The following is a 14,119-nucleotide window of genomic DNA, read 5'->3' on the forward strand; positions in this document are numbered from 1 at the left end:
GTTTCTTTGTCAATCTTGCTAAATGTTTGTTTATTTTATTGACCTTTTCAAAGAATCAACTCTTAGTTTTATTGGATTTCTTTATTGTTTTTCTATTTTCAATGTCGTTATTTCTGCTCTTTATTATTTTCTCTTTTTTTAACGTTTATTTATTTTGAGAGAGAGAGCATGCGTACAAGTGGGAGAGGGGCAGAGAGAGATGGAAAGAGAGAGAATTCCAAGCGGGCTCCACACTGTCAGTTGCAGAGCCAGATAGGGGCTCGAACCCACAGACCATGAGATCATGACCTGTGCGGAAGTCGGACACTTGACCAACTGAACCACCCAGGCAACTCTCCCTCTACATTCTTTTTTTTTTTTTTTAACGTTTATTTATTTTTGAGACAGAGAGAGACAGAGCATGAACAGGGGAGGGGCAGAGAGAGAGCGAGACACAGAATCCGAAACAGGCTCCAGGCTCCGAGCTGTCAGTACAGAGCCCAACGAGGGGCTCAAACTCACGGATCGTGAGATCGTGACCTGAGCCGAAGTCGGACGCTCAACCGACCAAGCCACCCAGGCGCCCCTCCCTCTACATTCTTAAAGTGGGGACTTTAATTATTGATTCAAGACCTTTCCTCTTTTTGCATATATGTATTTAGTGCTATAAATTTCCCTGTCAGCACTGCTTTAGCTATGTTTCACAAACTTTGATACATTGTATTTTCATTTCCCTTCAGTTCCGTGTATTTGTTTCCCTTGAGACTTCTTTGATGCATCCATGAATTATTTAAACATAAGTTCTTTAGTTTCAAAGTGCTTGGAAATTTTCCTGTTATCTTTCTGTTAAATTTCCGGTTTGATTCCATCATGGACAGAGAATATACTCTGTATGATTTCACTTTCCTTTAAGATTGTTGAGGTTTTTTTTATGTCCCAGATATGGTTGGTCTGTCTTGATATATGTTCTATGGGCACTTAATTTTTTTTTAATGTTTATTTATTTTTGAGACAGAGAAAGACACAGCGCTAACAGGGGAGGGAGAGAGAGAGAGGGAGACACAGAATCTGAAGCAGGCTCCAGGCTCTGAGTTGTCGGCACTGAGCCCGAGGGAAGGCTCAAACCTACGAACCACAAGATCATGACCTGAGCCGATGTCCGACGCTTAACTGACTGAACCGCCCAGGCACCCTGTGGGCACCTAAAAAGAGAATGTATTCTGCTGCTTTGCATGGAATATTTTACACATATCAAAAGGATACTTGTTTAAAATATGAAACATGAAATAATAAAGTGAAATATTGTCTTTTTGGGGATGCCTAGGTGACTCAGTGTTAATGTCCAACTTCAGTTCAAGTCATGATCTCAAGGTTCATGGGTTCGAGACCTGCGTCGGGCTCTGTGCTGACAGCTCAGAACCTGGAGCCTGTTTGAGATTCTGTGTCTTCTTCTCTGTCTCTCTCTCTACCCCTCTGCTGCTTGTGCTCTCTCTCTCTCTCTCTCTCTCAAACATAAATAAATGAACATTAAAAAAATAAAATAAAATAAAAATTATTTTCCCTGTTTGTTCAGACCTATTCCTTACTACCCCATCAGTTTATTGGTCACTGGCTTCTCCTCCATTTATCTTAAGTCAGTGTTATTCTACTTTTCACACTCTGATATCAGATCCTTATCTTAATAACATTGAGATGCTTTAATAGTTATCCCATATGGGAAACCATAGCACATAGTTGAGAACAGCCTTACTCTGCATATTCAGAGAGCAAAGGGGGCATCCTGGACATGAGTGATTGGAGCTCAGATCTGTAGGTCAGTTGTTGAGCCAGTATTCCAGGTAGTAGAGATTTAAAGGTAGCACTCTTTGAATGTGGAGTTAGAATGCTTTGAGGACTAGTCTGGAGGATGTGTTTGCCCTCATAGATATGTGCTGAACTGAAGAGGTGCAAGGTATGGACTGATGTTTTAGTGAAGAATTAAAGATGCTAAAGAAATCATTACTTGATTGCCATTGTCTGTGTCCCCACTACCCCGTGAATGCTATATTTGTATTATTCAATACTGTATCACCAACATCAAGCAGGCCATTAATGAATAGTTATTAAGTCCAATTTCAAAAACATAATCCCACTAGGAAAGGAGAGAAGGAAGAAAAGAAGGAATTGAAGGGAAGGGAAAGGAAGGGAAGAAGGAAGCAGAGCTTGGGTAACCTTAGTGCTCTCTACCTGCAATTTTAGTCTTTCCCTTCCTAGGCACATGGTTGCATCCCACTTCCTGACCCCTTGGAAGTCAGTCGCGTGTTTGGCTTCTAACGTATGACAGATGAAGCATGTCACTTTCTGGTGGCCAAACCTAAGATCTAAGGTGTGATTCTTTCGGCTCTGGCAAGGAGCACTATTCCAGATGGGGAAGGCAGCATCCGTGGCTGAGAGCAAATCAAGCATGGCTCCCTGCCAGCCCAGCAAGGACATTCTATTCTGCGTGAGCAAAAAATAAATCTTTATAGTTTTAAATGATAAAAAGCAGGGGCTGTGTGTTATTATAATATAACAGAGCCTTTCCTAAATGATAGAAAACAGCAAGAGTATGTCTTCAGCAGTGAGAATATACACGAATTTTCTTTTCTTCTTTCTTGTCTTTCTCTGTTTTCTAGTTTTTCAAAAAATTTTTAAATCTATTTCTGACTTTTCTAGAATGGGTATTATTTTTGTCTTAAGGAAATAAATTCATTTAAAATAAACTGAGGGACAAAATTTATGATTTGTATATGCTTATAATTTGAGATGATGTTATATTTTTACTGAGAGATGCATGAAATGTAGAGAAATTGACACCATTTTCTTGAACCTAGGGTATGTTTTAGCACATATTCACTCTGACAAAGTGTTACACTGTCATTGAATCCTGGCCTGTCATCTTGAGACAGATCTGTTCCAGACCCTAAGAAATGCAACTCAGTATGGATAGTGGACCACTGAGGTCTTTGGAGACATTTTCCCTTTATCCGTGGTTTGCTTCCCTCTATCTGCGGTTTGCTAATGAGACCAGGAAACACCACCACCAAGGTAGCCATTGCTTCTAAGAGGGTTGTGTTGGCTAACTTTTCCTTCCCTCATCTTTCCCTGGCACAACACACACACACACACACACACACACAGACTCCATTATTAATAATGTGGTCAGGCTCATTTGAGAATACCAGAACATTTGCACATTGTCTTTATTAGGTAAGAGGGAATTTCATTTGAATCTTTTAGAGAGACCTGAAGTGAAGTGATCCTGTTTCCACTTTGCCCTAAACCTAAGACCTCTGAGGCACAGGATTTTTACGTGCATGTATCTGCACATAGTTGCTGGCTGACCTGGATGAGATCGATAAAATTCCATGCCTTCAAGCTGGCAGACTTGAAGCCAGGGCCAACCTAGAGAGAATTGACTGGGTCTCAGCCCTGTGTTTTTTTTTTTTTTTCAACCTTCTCTGACACAAACCGAAGAGAGTTTTGATGTCTTTGATGATTGAGTTTCCATGGACTAAAACTAAGAGTCTCTAGATATTTTAAAAAGTCTAATGTTTTCTTTAAGATTTTGCCCACTGCCTCTAGAGTATTATTTACAGAGTTTTCTTCCACTTTACTAACGTAAAAATGTGTAACACAATAGATTCTCAATAGAAATAAAAGCCCTGTTGTTGGTCCTCTTAGAAAAAGACGGTAAAGCCCTGGTTTTATAGATAAACCCTTTGTAGTTCTCTCCTCATCTTCTATAGTCCTTCAGAACCCATGCTCAGTATGGGATAATGAGTTTTATTTCTGAATAACGAGTTCAAAAGGACCAAAAAGAGTAAGGTTAGTATTTAGCACTTTTTGTTAAGGGAAAACTCTGGGGAATGATCTTTTTTTAAGGCACCAACGAACTTTTAGATCCCAAACTACCCTAACAGAGAAAAGACAGCCTTATTGAAATCTTTTACATATCTAAAATTAGATTTGGAATAATGAGAGATTATGACACATGTACAAATTAATAAAAAAAACAGCCTCGCCACCCTTACTTGGTGGTTTCATTAAGTTTTTAAAAATAAAATAAATTACTGGGTCATAGGGTAGGTCTATTTTTAATTTTCTGAGGAACCTCCACACTGTTTTCCAGAGTGGCTGCACCAGTTTGCATTCCCACCAACAGTGCAAGAGGGTTCCCGTTTCTCCACATCCTCTCCAGCATCTGTAGTCTCCTGATTTGTTCATTTTGGCCACTCTGACTGGCGTGAGGTGGTATCTGAGTGTGGTTTTGATTTGTATTTCCCTGATGAGGAGCGACGTTGAGCATCTTTTCATGTGCCTGTTGGCCATCCGGATGTCTTCTTTAGAGAAGTGTCTATTCATGTTTTCTGCCCATTTCTTCACTGGGTTATTTGTTTTTCGGGTGTGGAGTTTGGTGAGCTCTTTATAAATTAAAAAATATATACCGTCCCACCCAAAGACTTTTAATCAAATTGTCTGGTTTATCTTCAAAATATGCAATTCCTTTGTACCCTGTAAAACATCTAGATAGAGGCAAAAATTATTTTTAAGTTTTTAAAATGTCAACCCTCACGTACAGTTCGTGTACTTACATTGGGAACTAGGTCTCGGTGTGGAAGATTCCCAGGGATCTTGCAGACTCACAGGGCTCTGAAGAAAAGTTAATAACCCTCTTGCCTTGTTACTAAAAAAGACTCAGGCAAGGCATTTCATACACCCTCAGGGATCAGCTTGCTGCCTGAACTGTTAGCTCAGGCGGCCAGGCTCCTTCCGCTTTCCTCTCTTCTTGCTTACATTTTACAAAGATGCTTGTTGCGATGAAATTGATTGGCAGCACACTTGGCAATTCAAATTGCTTCAGGTGTTCCTTCTTTTTTTTTTTATTCCATTAACCAAGATGAATGCAGTGTAATCTGCAGAAGCTCTGCATCGGGAATTCGGGTCCTGGTGCCGTGGGACTAGCTCAGACTTCATGGTCAAGGCCCCTTATTTTGTGGGTCTAATTAGGATGGAGAATAGCTTCTCGGTTTTTCTAAAAGATGAGGCCGTGCCCTGAGCTGTATTCTAACATTGGAAGCATTTAAAAGATGCTCTCATTTCCTAATGTATACAGAATATATTGATGTGCAGAAGCGGAGGCCCATATTTCCTCAGTTAGGGGAATCAACTAGTCCATCAGTCCACAAGTGTCTTCTCCCTGGGCCCTCCCATGTGGGTCCTGAGACGAAAGAAGGAACTAGCTCTGGAATCTGTGGAATAGTTGCCAGCAAATGCTGTCATACGTTGGTGTGACATTTCTGGAGCATTCCAGAAAGCTCCTTCTCTTCAGCAACTTTTCAACGTTTTTTTTTTTTTTTTAATTTTTTTTTAATTTTTTTTATTTTTGGGACAGAGAGAGACATAGCATGAACGGGGGAGGGGCAGAGAGAGAGCGAGACACAGAATCGGAAACAGGCTCCAGGCTCCGAGCCATCAGCCCAGAGCCTGACGCGGGGCTCGAACTCATGGACCGCGAGATCGTGACCTGGCTGAAGTCGGACGCTTAACCGACTGCGCCACCCAGGCGCCCCCAGCAACTTTGAAATCCTACTCCCAGGGAGTTCACCTGCTGTCATGATAATGCCACTGGAAACGGTGGGGGGGGGGGCGCAAGAATGAGGGTAGAGGAGCGAGTATATACTCAGAGCTCGTCTGACATGTGGAAGAATCCCGACTCCCTCACTACCTGGTTCACACATGCTCCCGTGCCACGTCAGAGGTCCTATCACTGCGACTTGGGGAAGACAGGGCTGGCACGGAGGCACAATTTTTAAGTTTTGGAGTCAGAGGGGAGGAAGGAGGCAAGGGGAATAGAGGAGATGTTACCAGCTAGGAAGTGTGTGTGCTTTCTTTCTTTCCTACCACTAGCTGGTGCTTCAGTCAGAGAGAAGTAGGTTGCTCCCGGGGCTGTGGTCCTGCGGGCCCAGTCCAATCTGGAATGTGTGCTAACTGGTGTGCATTTCTCTCTTTCCGCCCCAGGACAGCTTTCCTGCCCGCTTCGGAGGAGTCCATTTCGTCAACCAGCCCTGGTACATTCATGCCCTGTACACGCTCATCAAGCCATTCCTTAAAGACAAGACCAGGAAGCGGGTAATGCAAACAAACACCCAATGGGGGGTGCAGAGGGACAGTGACCGGACCCTCCTTTCAATCTCTCTGCTTCCCTTCTCTCTCTTTCTCTCTCCGTCTCTCCTAAGTTTTCACTGTGGGTCTTCTGCTTTTCTGCACTCCCTGAGCCTTTGAGCCTCAGCTGGAGTTTGCAAATGGCCTGGATTTAATCAATAATTTAGTAGAACTGGGTTATTTTCAGAATCCCAGCGACCAACCAAAGGAAACTTTGAAGGCATGCAAATACCAGATGCCCATTTTACTGTAAGTGCTCGAGGGAGATACGGGGTCAAGCAGCTTCCCGTTCATGGGATATTTTAAGAGCTAGCATTTTGTCCTGCAAATGTATTATCCTGATGAAGAATGTTTACCATTTGTTTTTCTCCCCCATGGCTCTTGGGTCATAGCTGCCAGCTCCGTCACCTTTGAGGCTGGGAAAGCATTCTTCACGAGAAATAATAATGCTCTGAGGAGGAAGGCTTTTAAAGTCTTAATTGCATCGGCTGATGACATTTGGGAGGCCAGCACCTTCGATCAGGGCTGGGGCTTTTCATGGCATTCTGATTAGCTGAGAGACTGAACATTGTTTCTGCACTCCCTCTGAATCTCAGTTTCCTCATTTATAAGACAGAGAAACAAACACCCATATCACAGAGCTACTGGGTAATTGGGTAATTTAATGAAGCAGCATGTGAAAGCAGGTAGCATAAGGCCACTGATGTGGTAGAGACTCAGTGACTTTCATTCTCTTCATCATTTAGCTCCCGTTCTTTTAAACTTTTTGATTTCAGCTACCTCTTGGGTCAGGTGCACCACCTCTCAAGGGAATCTGGCCAGGGTCAGTCTTATGGCACCTTACGTATGCCCCTATACCCAGAGGAACCCGTTCTGGGGAAGAGCCTGAGAATTCAGGGGGAATGATCATGTGAGGAACCCCCCTACATACACACCCATATACACACTCTGTGTTATCCCCAACTCCTAGACCTCAGATGCTTCCAGATCCTTAGGAAATAGTACAGCAGGGAGGGGTAATTCTGTCCCCAAATAAGCATGGAACTAAGAACTAGAACTCACCAGCCTAAGGAGACAGGGACCTTTGGAAGCTTTTTGCTAACTAGGGCTCAGGGCATAGAAGGGAGTTTCTGGAACTCTGGGCACAGAACAGAATCTGACAGGTGAAGAATCCAGCCTCCTATCTGCTGAGTTCTTCCATCCCATAGCACTTCAGGAGAGACGGCCAGTTTCCACAGCACTCATTTGCCCTTTCGGAACTGGAGGCGTTGGCTATCGGTGGGAAAGCAAACTGGTGTGGCCACTCTGGGAAACAGTATGGAGGTTCCTCAAAAAGTTAAGAATAGAACTACGATATAGCAATTGCACTGCTAGGTATTTACCCAAAGGATACAAAAATACCGATTCGAAGGGACTCGTGCACCCCGATGTTTATAGCAGCAGTATCGACAATAGACAAATTATGGGAAGAGCCCAAATGTCCATCGATTAATGAATGGATACAGGAGTTGTGGTATATATATACAATAGAATATTTCTCAGCCGTAAAAAGAATGGAATCTTGCCATTTGCAATGACGTGAATGGAGCTAGAGTGTATAACGCTACGCTAAATAAGTCAGTCAGGAGAAGGACAAATACCATATGATTTCACTTGGATGTGGAATTTAAGAAATAAAACAGATGAGGATGGGGGAAAGGAGTGAGAGGAAAACTATAAAACAGACTCCTTTTTTAAATGTTTATTTATTTATTTATTTTGAGAGATAGAGTGCACACATACACAGGGGAGGGGCAGAGACAGAGGGACAGAGGATCCCAGGCAGGCTTTGCTCTGTCAACATAGAGCCCGACTCAGGGCTCCGTCTCATGAACTGTGAGATCATGACCTGAGCCCAAATCAAGAGTCGGACGCTTAACCAACTGAGCCACCCAGGCACCCCAACAGACTTTTAACTGTAGAGAACAAACGCTAGGGTTACTGGAGGGGAAGTGGGTGAGGGATGGGCTAAATGGGTGTGGGTATTAAGGAGGGCACTTGTGATAAGCTCTGAGGGTTGAATGTAAGTGATGAGTCGCTAAATTCTACTCCTGAAACTAATATTATACTATATGATAACTAACTGGAATTTAATTTTAAAAACTTGAAACAAACAAATGAATATCACAAATAAAATTGAAAGTATAAAGAATTCAAAAACAAACAAACAAAATAACTGGAGGTGTTAGGTGGGTGGGTACAAATATTTGCTCTAAAAACCAGAGCTAGTATTTAGCTCTGCTTTTCCATGCTTCAGATACTTTAGCTCCTCCTGAAAAGTGTTTTGCAAAAGCCAGAACATGGGAATTTCTTCAAAAACCATCACTCTTATTAAAATTGAAATCCACTGTCCGAAAATGTATATTGTTTTCTGAAGTGCTACCATATTCTTCTGAAGAATCTTAGCACTTAGCTTCTTGTCCCTTTCCTTTCTAAATGATGCCATTATATCATAAATTGAAATCAATGTAACAGAGCAAGGTGGTAAGTGTATGTGTTCGTTACGTGGTATATTTTAATATAGTATATGGCATAATTGATAATACTTTTATGGTATATTATGCTATATTTAAATATTTTAAAAGTCACCTGTATATTACAGAAAGGCTAACTGGTATGCATGCGTACACCTATGTGAATATAATCAGTGGTCCCACACTTGCCTAACTCATGTGCATTGAGTTTGCAACACGAAGTGTGGGAACCGAGATCACTCCACAGGTGCGCTTTGAGTAGACTTTCGGGAGTCAATTCCTAAATTGTAGGAAATGGTAATTATCAACTAGTGGCTTATCCACTTTGTGGACTTGTCTGAAAATAATTGGGATCTGGGGATGTTTTCTCCCCTGCTCGGCCAGTTTCCATCACCATCCACTATATGTTCAGAAGACGCAAATTTATGTGGGTGTCAGCCCTCAATCCACACACAAATGGAAGATGGCTGCAAAAATATCCATAAGTTCTCAGGCCACAGTTTTCAGTTCCACTGCCCAAGAATTGATAAGGCTTTTACCTCGTGTCCACACCACCCTGGGAGCTAGGAACGTATTAAGAGAGTAAGAAAATATCACCCCTTTTCCCGAGGATTCTTCTCTTCCTATGGGGACGCAAGACATAAACGAACAGATCAGAGAAAATAGGAGTCAGCAGATACTAGTTAATTGGGGGAAGTGAGGAGGAGAACCAGAGTGTGCGGGTGCCTCTGGGACAGAATGAGGAAGAGGCTGCCACTTGGTGAAGGTTTGGGAAGGATGGTGAGATGGGGGCGGGGTACAGAGGGCAGAAAGCACTGCGGGGGGAGTGGAAGGAAGAGAACAATGTGGGGATGCATGTGAAGCGTGATTGGGGGTTTGTGTGGTCTACGTCATAGCCTTTTTATCAGCAGGGATAATTAGGAGATTACTGTATGTGTAAATTTGGGCCATGGCCAAATAAGACCCAATTTGTTCATAAACTTCATTTTTTAAGGACTATTAATTCAGCCCCTTTTCTGAGCAATAAATTAACATTTTACGAAGATTAAGCTGCAGACACAAAATTGAATGCCTCTTTAAACACCATGATCACCAGCAGCACATCCAATTTGTCATCGCTAAATTGTGTTTTAGGCTAAATAGTGGCTCGTAGGTTTGGGGGGTTTTTTGTTGATAGTTGTTTTTTCCTTTGCAGATTTTCCTGCATGGAAATAATCTAAACAGCCTTCACCAGCTAATCCACCCTGAATTTTTGCCCTCTGAATTTGGAGGAACCCTTCCTCCTTATGACATGGGAACGTGGGCCCGGACGTTACTTGGTCCAGACTACAGTGATGAAAATGACTATACTCACACTTCCTACAATGCAATGCATGTGAAACACACATCCTCCAATCTGGAGAGAGAATGTTCGCCCAAGCCGATGAAGAGGTAAGACCTGCATTATCAGAGCCTCCAAGTCAGAGGTCAATAAGCATTTTTGATTTGGGCCTATTGTGGGTTAAGTAATTGCAGAACTTTATGGGCACAGAACTTGAATAAAATAAATTGCAATACATTCTCAGCTGATTTCACTAGAATTGAAAGCAAATGGGGCTTGGCTGGCGCAGAAATCTAGTTATCCCTGTTGTATTAAAGAAACAGTTAAAGGCTGGACCTCGCTCATGTCATGATTGCAGTGTTAGTCTCTAGAGAGTCTGTTAACACACACAGAATGAAATGCTGTGCCTTTGAAATACCCTGGATTGAAAAAACAACCTGCCAGAAAACATTCCTATCATCTGTGAATTTAGAACCATTTATTGAGCCTTTGCCTATAAGCACTGATAGGTGCTGCAAACACACGAATAAGAACAGAGACGTATAGCTCTGGAAAATCTGATGAGTAAGACTTTTGTCGACGTATTTATAAAGTGGGTGACATTGGAGCTAGGTTCTGAAGGGTGAAAATAAGCCAGGCTTAAAAAAGGTAGAGAAGGCATTCTAGGCAGATGGGATAGAAAGAGGTACAGAGGCTTCAGAGGGATGGGATAGTCTGGTGTGGCAAACAGGTGAGCGAGGGGTGGGGGACGGGAGTGGGCATGGAAGGAAGTTCTAAAGACTGTTGCATCTAGGGCGTGAAATATATTGCATACTGTATTTAATGGAGTGCCGTGAAAGAGGGTTTTTTTTTAACTGATGTACAAATAATATATGAGTGCTTTCTCATTGTAAAAATTAAAACCTTATTTTTAAGGCTACAATCTGTTTAACCACTACTCCCAATCTCAATCCCAACTTTTCCCAAAGGTGACCATTGTTATCGGAGTAGGGTGGACCCTTTTCCATTCTATTTTCTAGATATTACCCACATCTATCCATACCCATAGAAAATATCTAATATTATGTATTAGTTTGCTAATCCAACTCCTGCAACAACAAACCAAACTGGGTGGCTTAAGCAATAGAAATGTGTTTTCTCACAATTCTGGAAGCTAGAAATCCAAAGTCAAGGTATTGGGAGGGTTGGTGTCTTATGAGACCTCTCTCCTTGTCTTGTAGATGCCTGCATTCTCCCTATTATCTTCACATGGACTTCCCTCTGTGCGTCTGTGTCTTAATCTCTTTTTACAAGGATACCGGTCATATTGGATTAGGACTTACCCTAAAGACCTTGTTTTACCTTAATTACATCTTTTAAAGGCCCCATCTCCAAATACAGTCACATTCTGAGGTGCTAGCAGTTGGATCTTCAACAGTCCAATTTGGGGGGCAGGGCATGGTTTATCCTGTAACATACTGTAACATCTTTCTATACCAGTAAATCTAGAGACATCTCATGTTTTTCATGCTGCATAGTATTCCGGTACATAGTATTCCAGTATTCCAGAATATGTCACAGTTTAGCCATTTCCCTATTGATGAGCATTTAGCTCCTCTGAGTTTTTTCTCTATTCCAAAGGACGAGACTCAATGAAAGTCCTTGATATGCCTCCTTCATTCTCACAGGAAGTCCCTCAGGTAAACTTGGAGACTTGTAGTTGCTGGGTCAGAGAGTATGCGTATTTTCAATAGCCCACACTGCCTGGTGGCCTTCCTAAATGACGGTACTAATGGATAGCCCCAGCAGCATGTGTGAAAATGTCCTTTCCCCGGACTCTACCTTTCGTACTTGATATTATCAGAATTCAATTCTAATCATTATCCTGATGGCAGGTCAATTCTATGCCATTTTTGTTTTCATCTGTATCTCCTCACTGGACACAGTTGAGCAGAGAAATGACACAATGACAAAGTAAGTCTGGGTTTTATGAGGATCGTGGAATTCGCAGGGAAATATGGACTAAAAGCCGTCAGAAGGCTGATGCGGGGACTCAGGTCCAGGGATGAGGGCCATAACTAACACCGAACCAATGAAGACTGGCTGTAGTCTTGAGGTGTTTGGTGACGGAGGGATGTCACTGTGAGAGTCTTCTTTGGATAACTAGGCTTACACTGAGGCAAGAGAGAATGTCCAGGAGGAGGATCTCCACATTTTCTGCTCCCTTGGGAATATTACATGCAAGTGTCTGGTGAAGCCTTTCTGCTGAGACTGGAGGGATCTGGAAATTCATTTACTCCCTGGGTTAACAGCTGACATTCTCTGGGAAGTGTTGGTCATGGGAGCTGAGAACCTGGCTTTGTGTCTCCACAGTGAAGAGACTGACCTTACTGGTAGAGGTGAGATTGTCCCGCCCAGATTCTGAGCTGCTCTCAGGCCAGGCTACAGCGCAGTCATCGCAGTCATCGTAATAATGTAACAACTCACACTATTGACACCGTTCTGAACCCATTACCTGCATTAACTCTCTAAATCCTCACCATAACTGTATGAGAAAGGTATTGTCACTATTCCCATTTCACAAGTGAGGAAACAGACACAGAAAGGTTAAGCAACTGTCCAAGGTCACACAGCTAGTAAATGGCCAAACTGGGATTCTGAGCTGGGCAGCTTGGCTCCACACTCTGTGTTCGTGTCCTCTGTAAGATAAAGCACACTGTCTGCTTTTCCTCATACTTTCTACCGACACCTCTAGTGCCAGCCTTCTCTCTCCAATCCCTCCATGGGCCGGGACAATGACACTTCCTGTGGTTTGTCCTGACCTTATTTCTATAGACTTAGATAAAGTCAGCATACCCTCAGACTTGTTGGAATGTCCGAAGTCAAGTGGAATAAAATAGCAATTTGCCGCTCTTTCTCCAGGTGATCAGTTATAGAGTTACATCTCTTTCGGGTGACCAGCCATGTCCTGATTCCAAGTTCTGCCTCTGAGTTGATGTTGAGGATCAGAGAAGGTGACGGCCTCCGTTATTAGATGGTGGGTTCTAGAGGGTAAAGTCTTTGTATAACGTTTGTTCACCTTATGCCCTCCTCAAGAATCCAATTCAATGTCCAACACACAATCGACACACATCAGACACCCTGTACATGCCTGCTGCTTATGAATGAATTAGCGTTGAATGAAAGCTGCTACTTTCAAAACCCATCCTTGGGGCAGTTGTCCAATTGCTTCAGCCAAACTGTCAGCTCCTAGATGGAGAGAGAGCTAATTTCTCCTGGATTTTGTGGATCCTGGTTATAGGATTTTACGGCCTAGTAGGGGAGATAAGATCTGCCCACAAATAATGATAATATAATGCAGAGTGGAAGAGGTACTAGACAAGAGATGTAAGAACCTGCTGAAATGTTCTTTCAACCAGGAAGACTCTTAGAGAAGTCTTCATGGACAAAGGCATAGCTGACCCAGGTTTTGGAGAAGGGAAGACATCAGAGTCAAGCTCCAAGACTATGCCAGAGGAGCTAGTAATTGTGTACACATCTCATCACCCCACCATGGCCATCAAAGTGTCCTGCCCACTCCTGCTCTCACAAGTGGTGACATCTTTGATCCTTTGCTTGGGGATTTTAGACAGCAGTAGGATGGGCGGTGAGGAGACTGGCACCAGCAGCGACGCCGTGAGGAGGGACCACCTGTGGAACCGTGCCTGGTGTCAGGTGCTTCACTGATGGAGGTCTGTGCTGACTGAGAAAATTATAGGGACAGAACAGCCACCATTCATAACCTCTCTGAGTCCTCAGAGCTCAAAAGGCCATGGGAAAATTGAAAACAGAATTGGAGATCTTAAAGGTCCAGCTTCCCACCTGATATGGTATCTGTCCTCCAGCCCAGGCTGCCAGCCAGCCTCAGTTTGCATTGCCCAGAGATGGGCAGGCAGCTAACGGGGAAGCATACTCCCAGTAGCATAGTTTTAAGAAGTACTTCCTTGGTCCGAGCCAGATGACCTGGGTCCGTTCTGCGGGATAACATTTCACCTTCTAATGGGTAGACGCTGTGTCCCAATCCCTGCCACTACAGTTCCCATTTGGGGTCAAATGGGCTTCTGTGAACTTTCATTGGAACCTAGTCACTATTTATTATGTGGCC

The 14,119-nt window shown here is 43.0% G+C and overlaps 1 protein-coding gene across 1 annotated transcript in view; it reads left to right on the plus strand.

The window, feature by feature from the left end:
• The window catches only part of CLVS1 (clavesin 1), a 173,600-nt gene that overhangs the window by 132,974 nt on the left and 26,507 nt on the right, over positions 1–14,119 (plus strand). Inside the window, exons 4-5 of the mRNA XM_019421260.2 lie at positions 6,019–6,129; positions 9,871–10,106. Coding sequence (XP_019276805.1) covers positions 6,019–6,129; positions 9,871–10,106 — 347 coding nt within the window. The remainder of the gene's footprint in view (positions 1–6,018; positions 6,130–9,870; positions 10,107–14,119) is intronic.

Source organism: Panthera pardus, unplaced genomic scaffold, assembly GCF_024362965.1.
Source record: "Panthera pardus isolate Hobbes unplaced genomic scaffold, ASM2436296v1 HiC_scaffold_7, whole genome shotgun sequence".
In the NCBI taxonomy this organism is placed as follows: domain Eukaryota; kingdom Metazoa; phylum Chordata; class Mammalia; order Carnivora; family Felidae; genus Panthera; species Panthera pardus.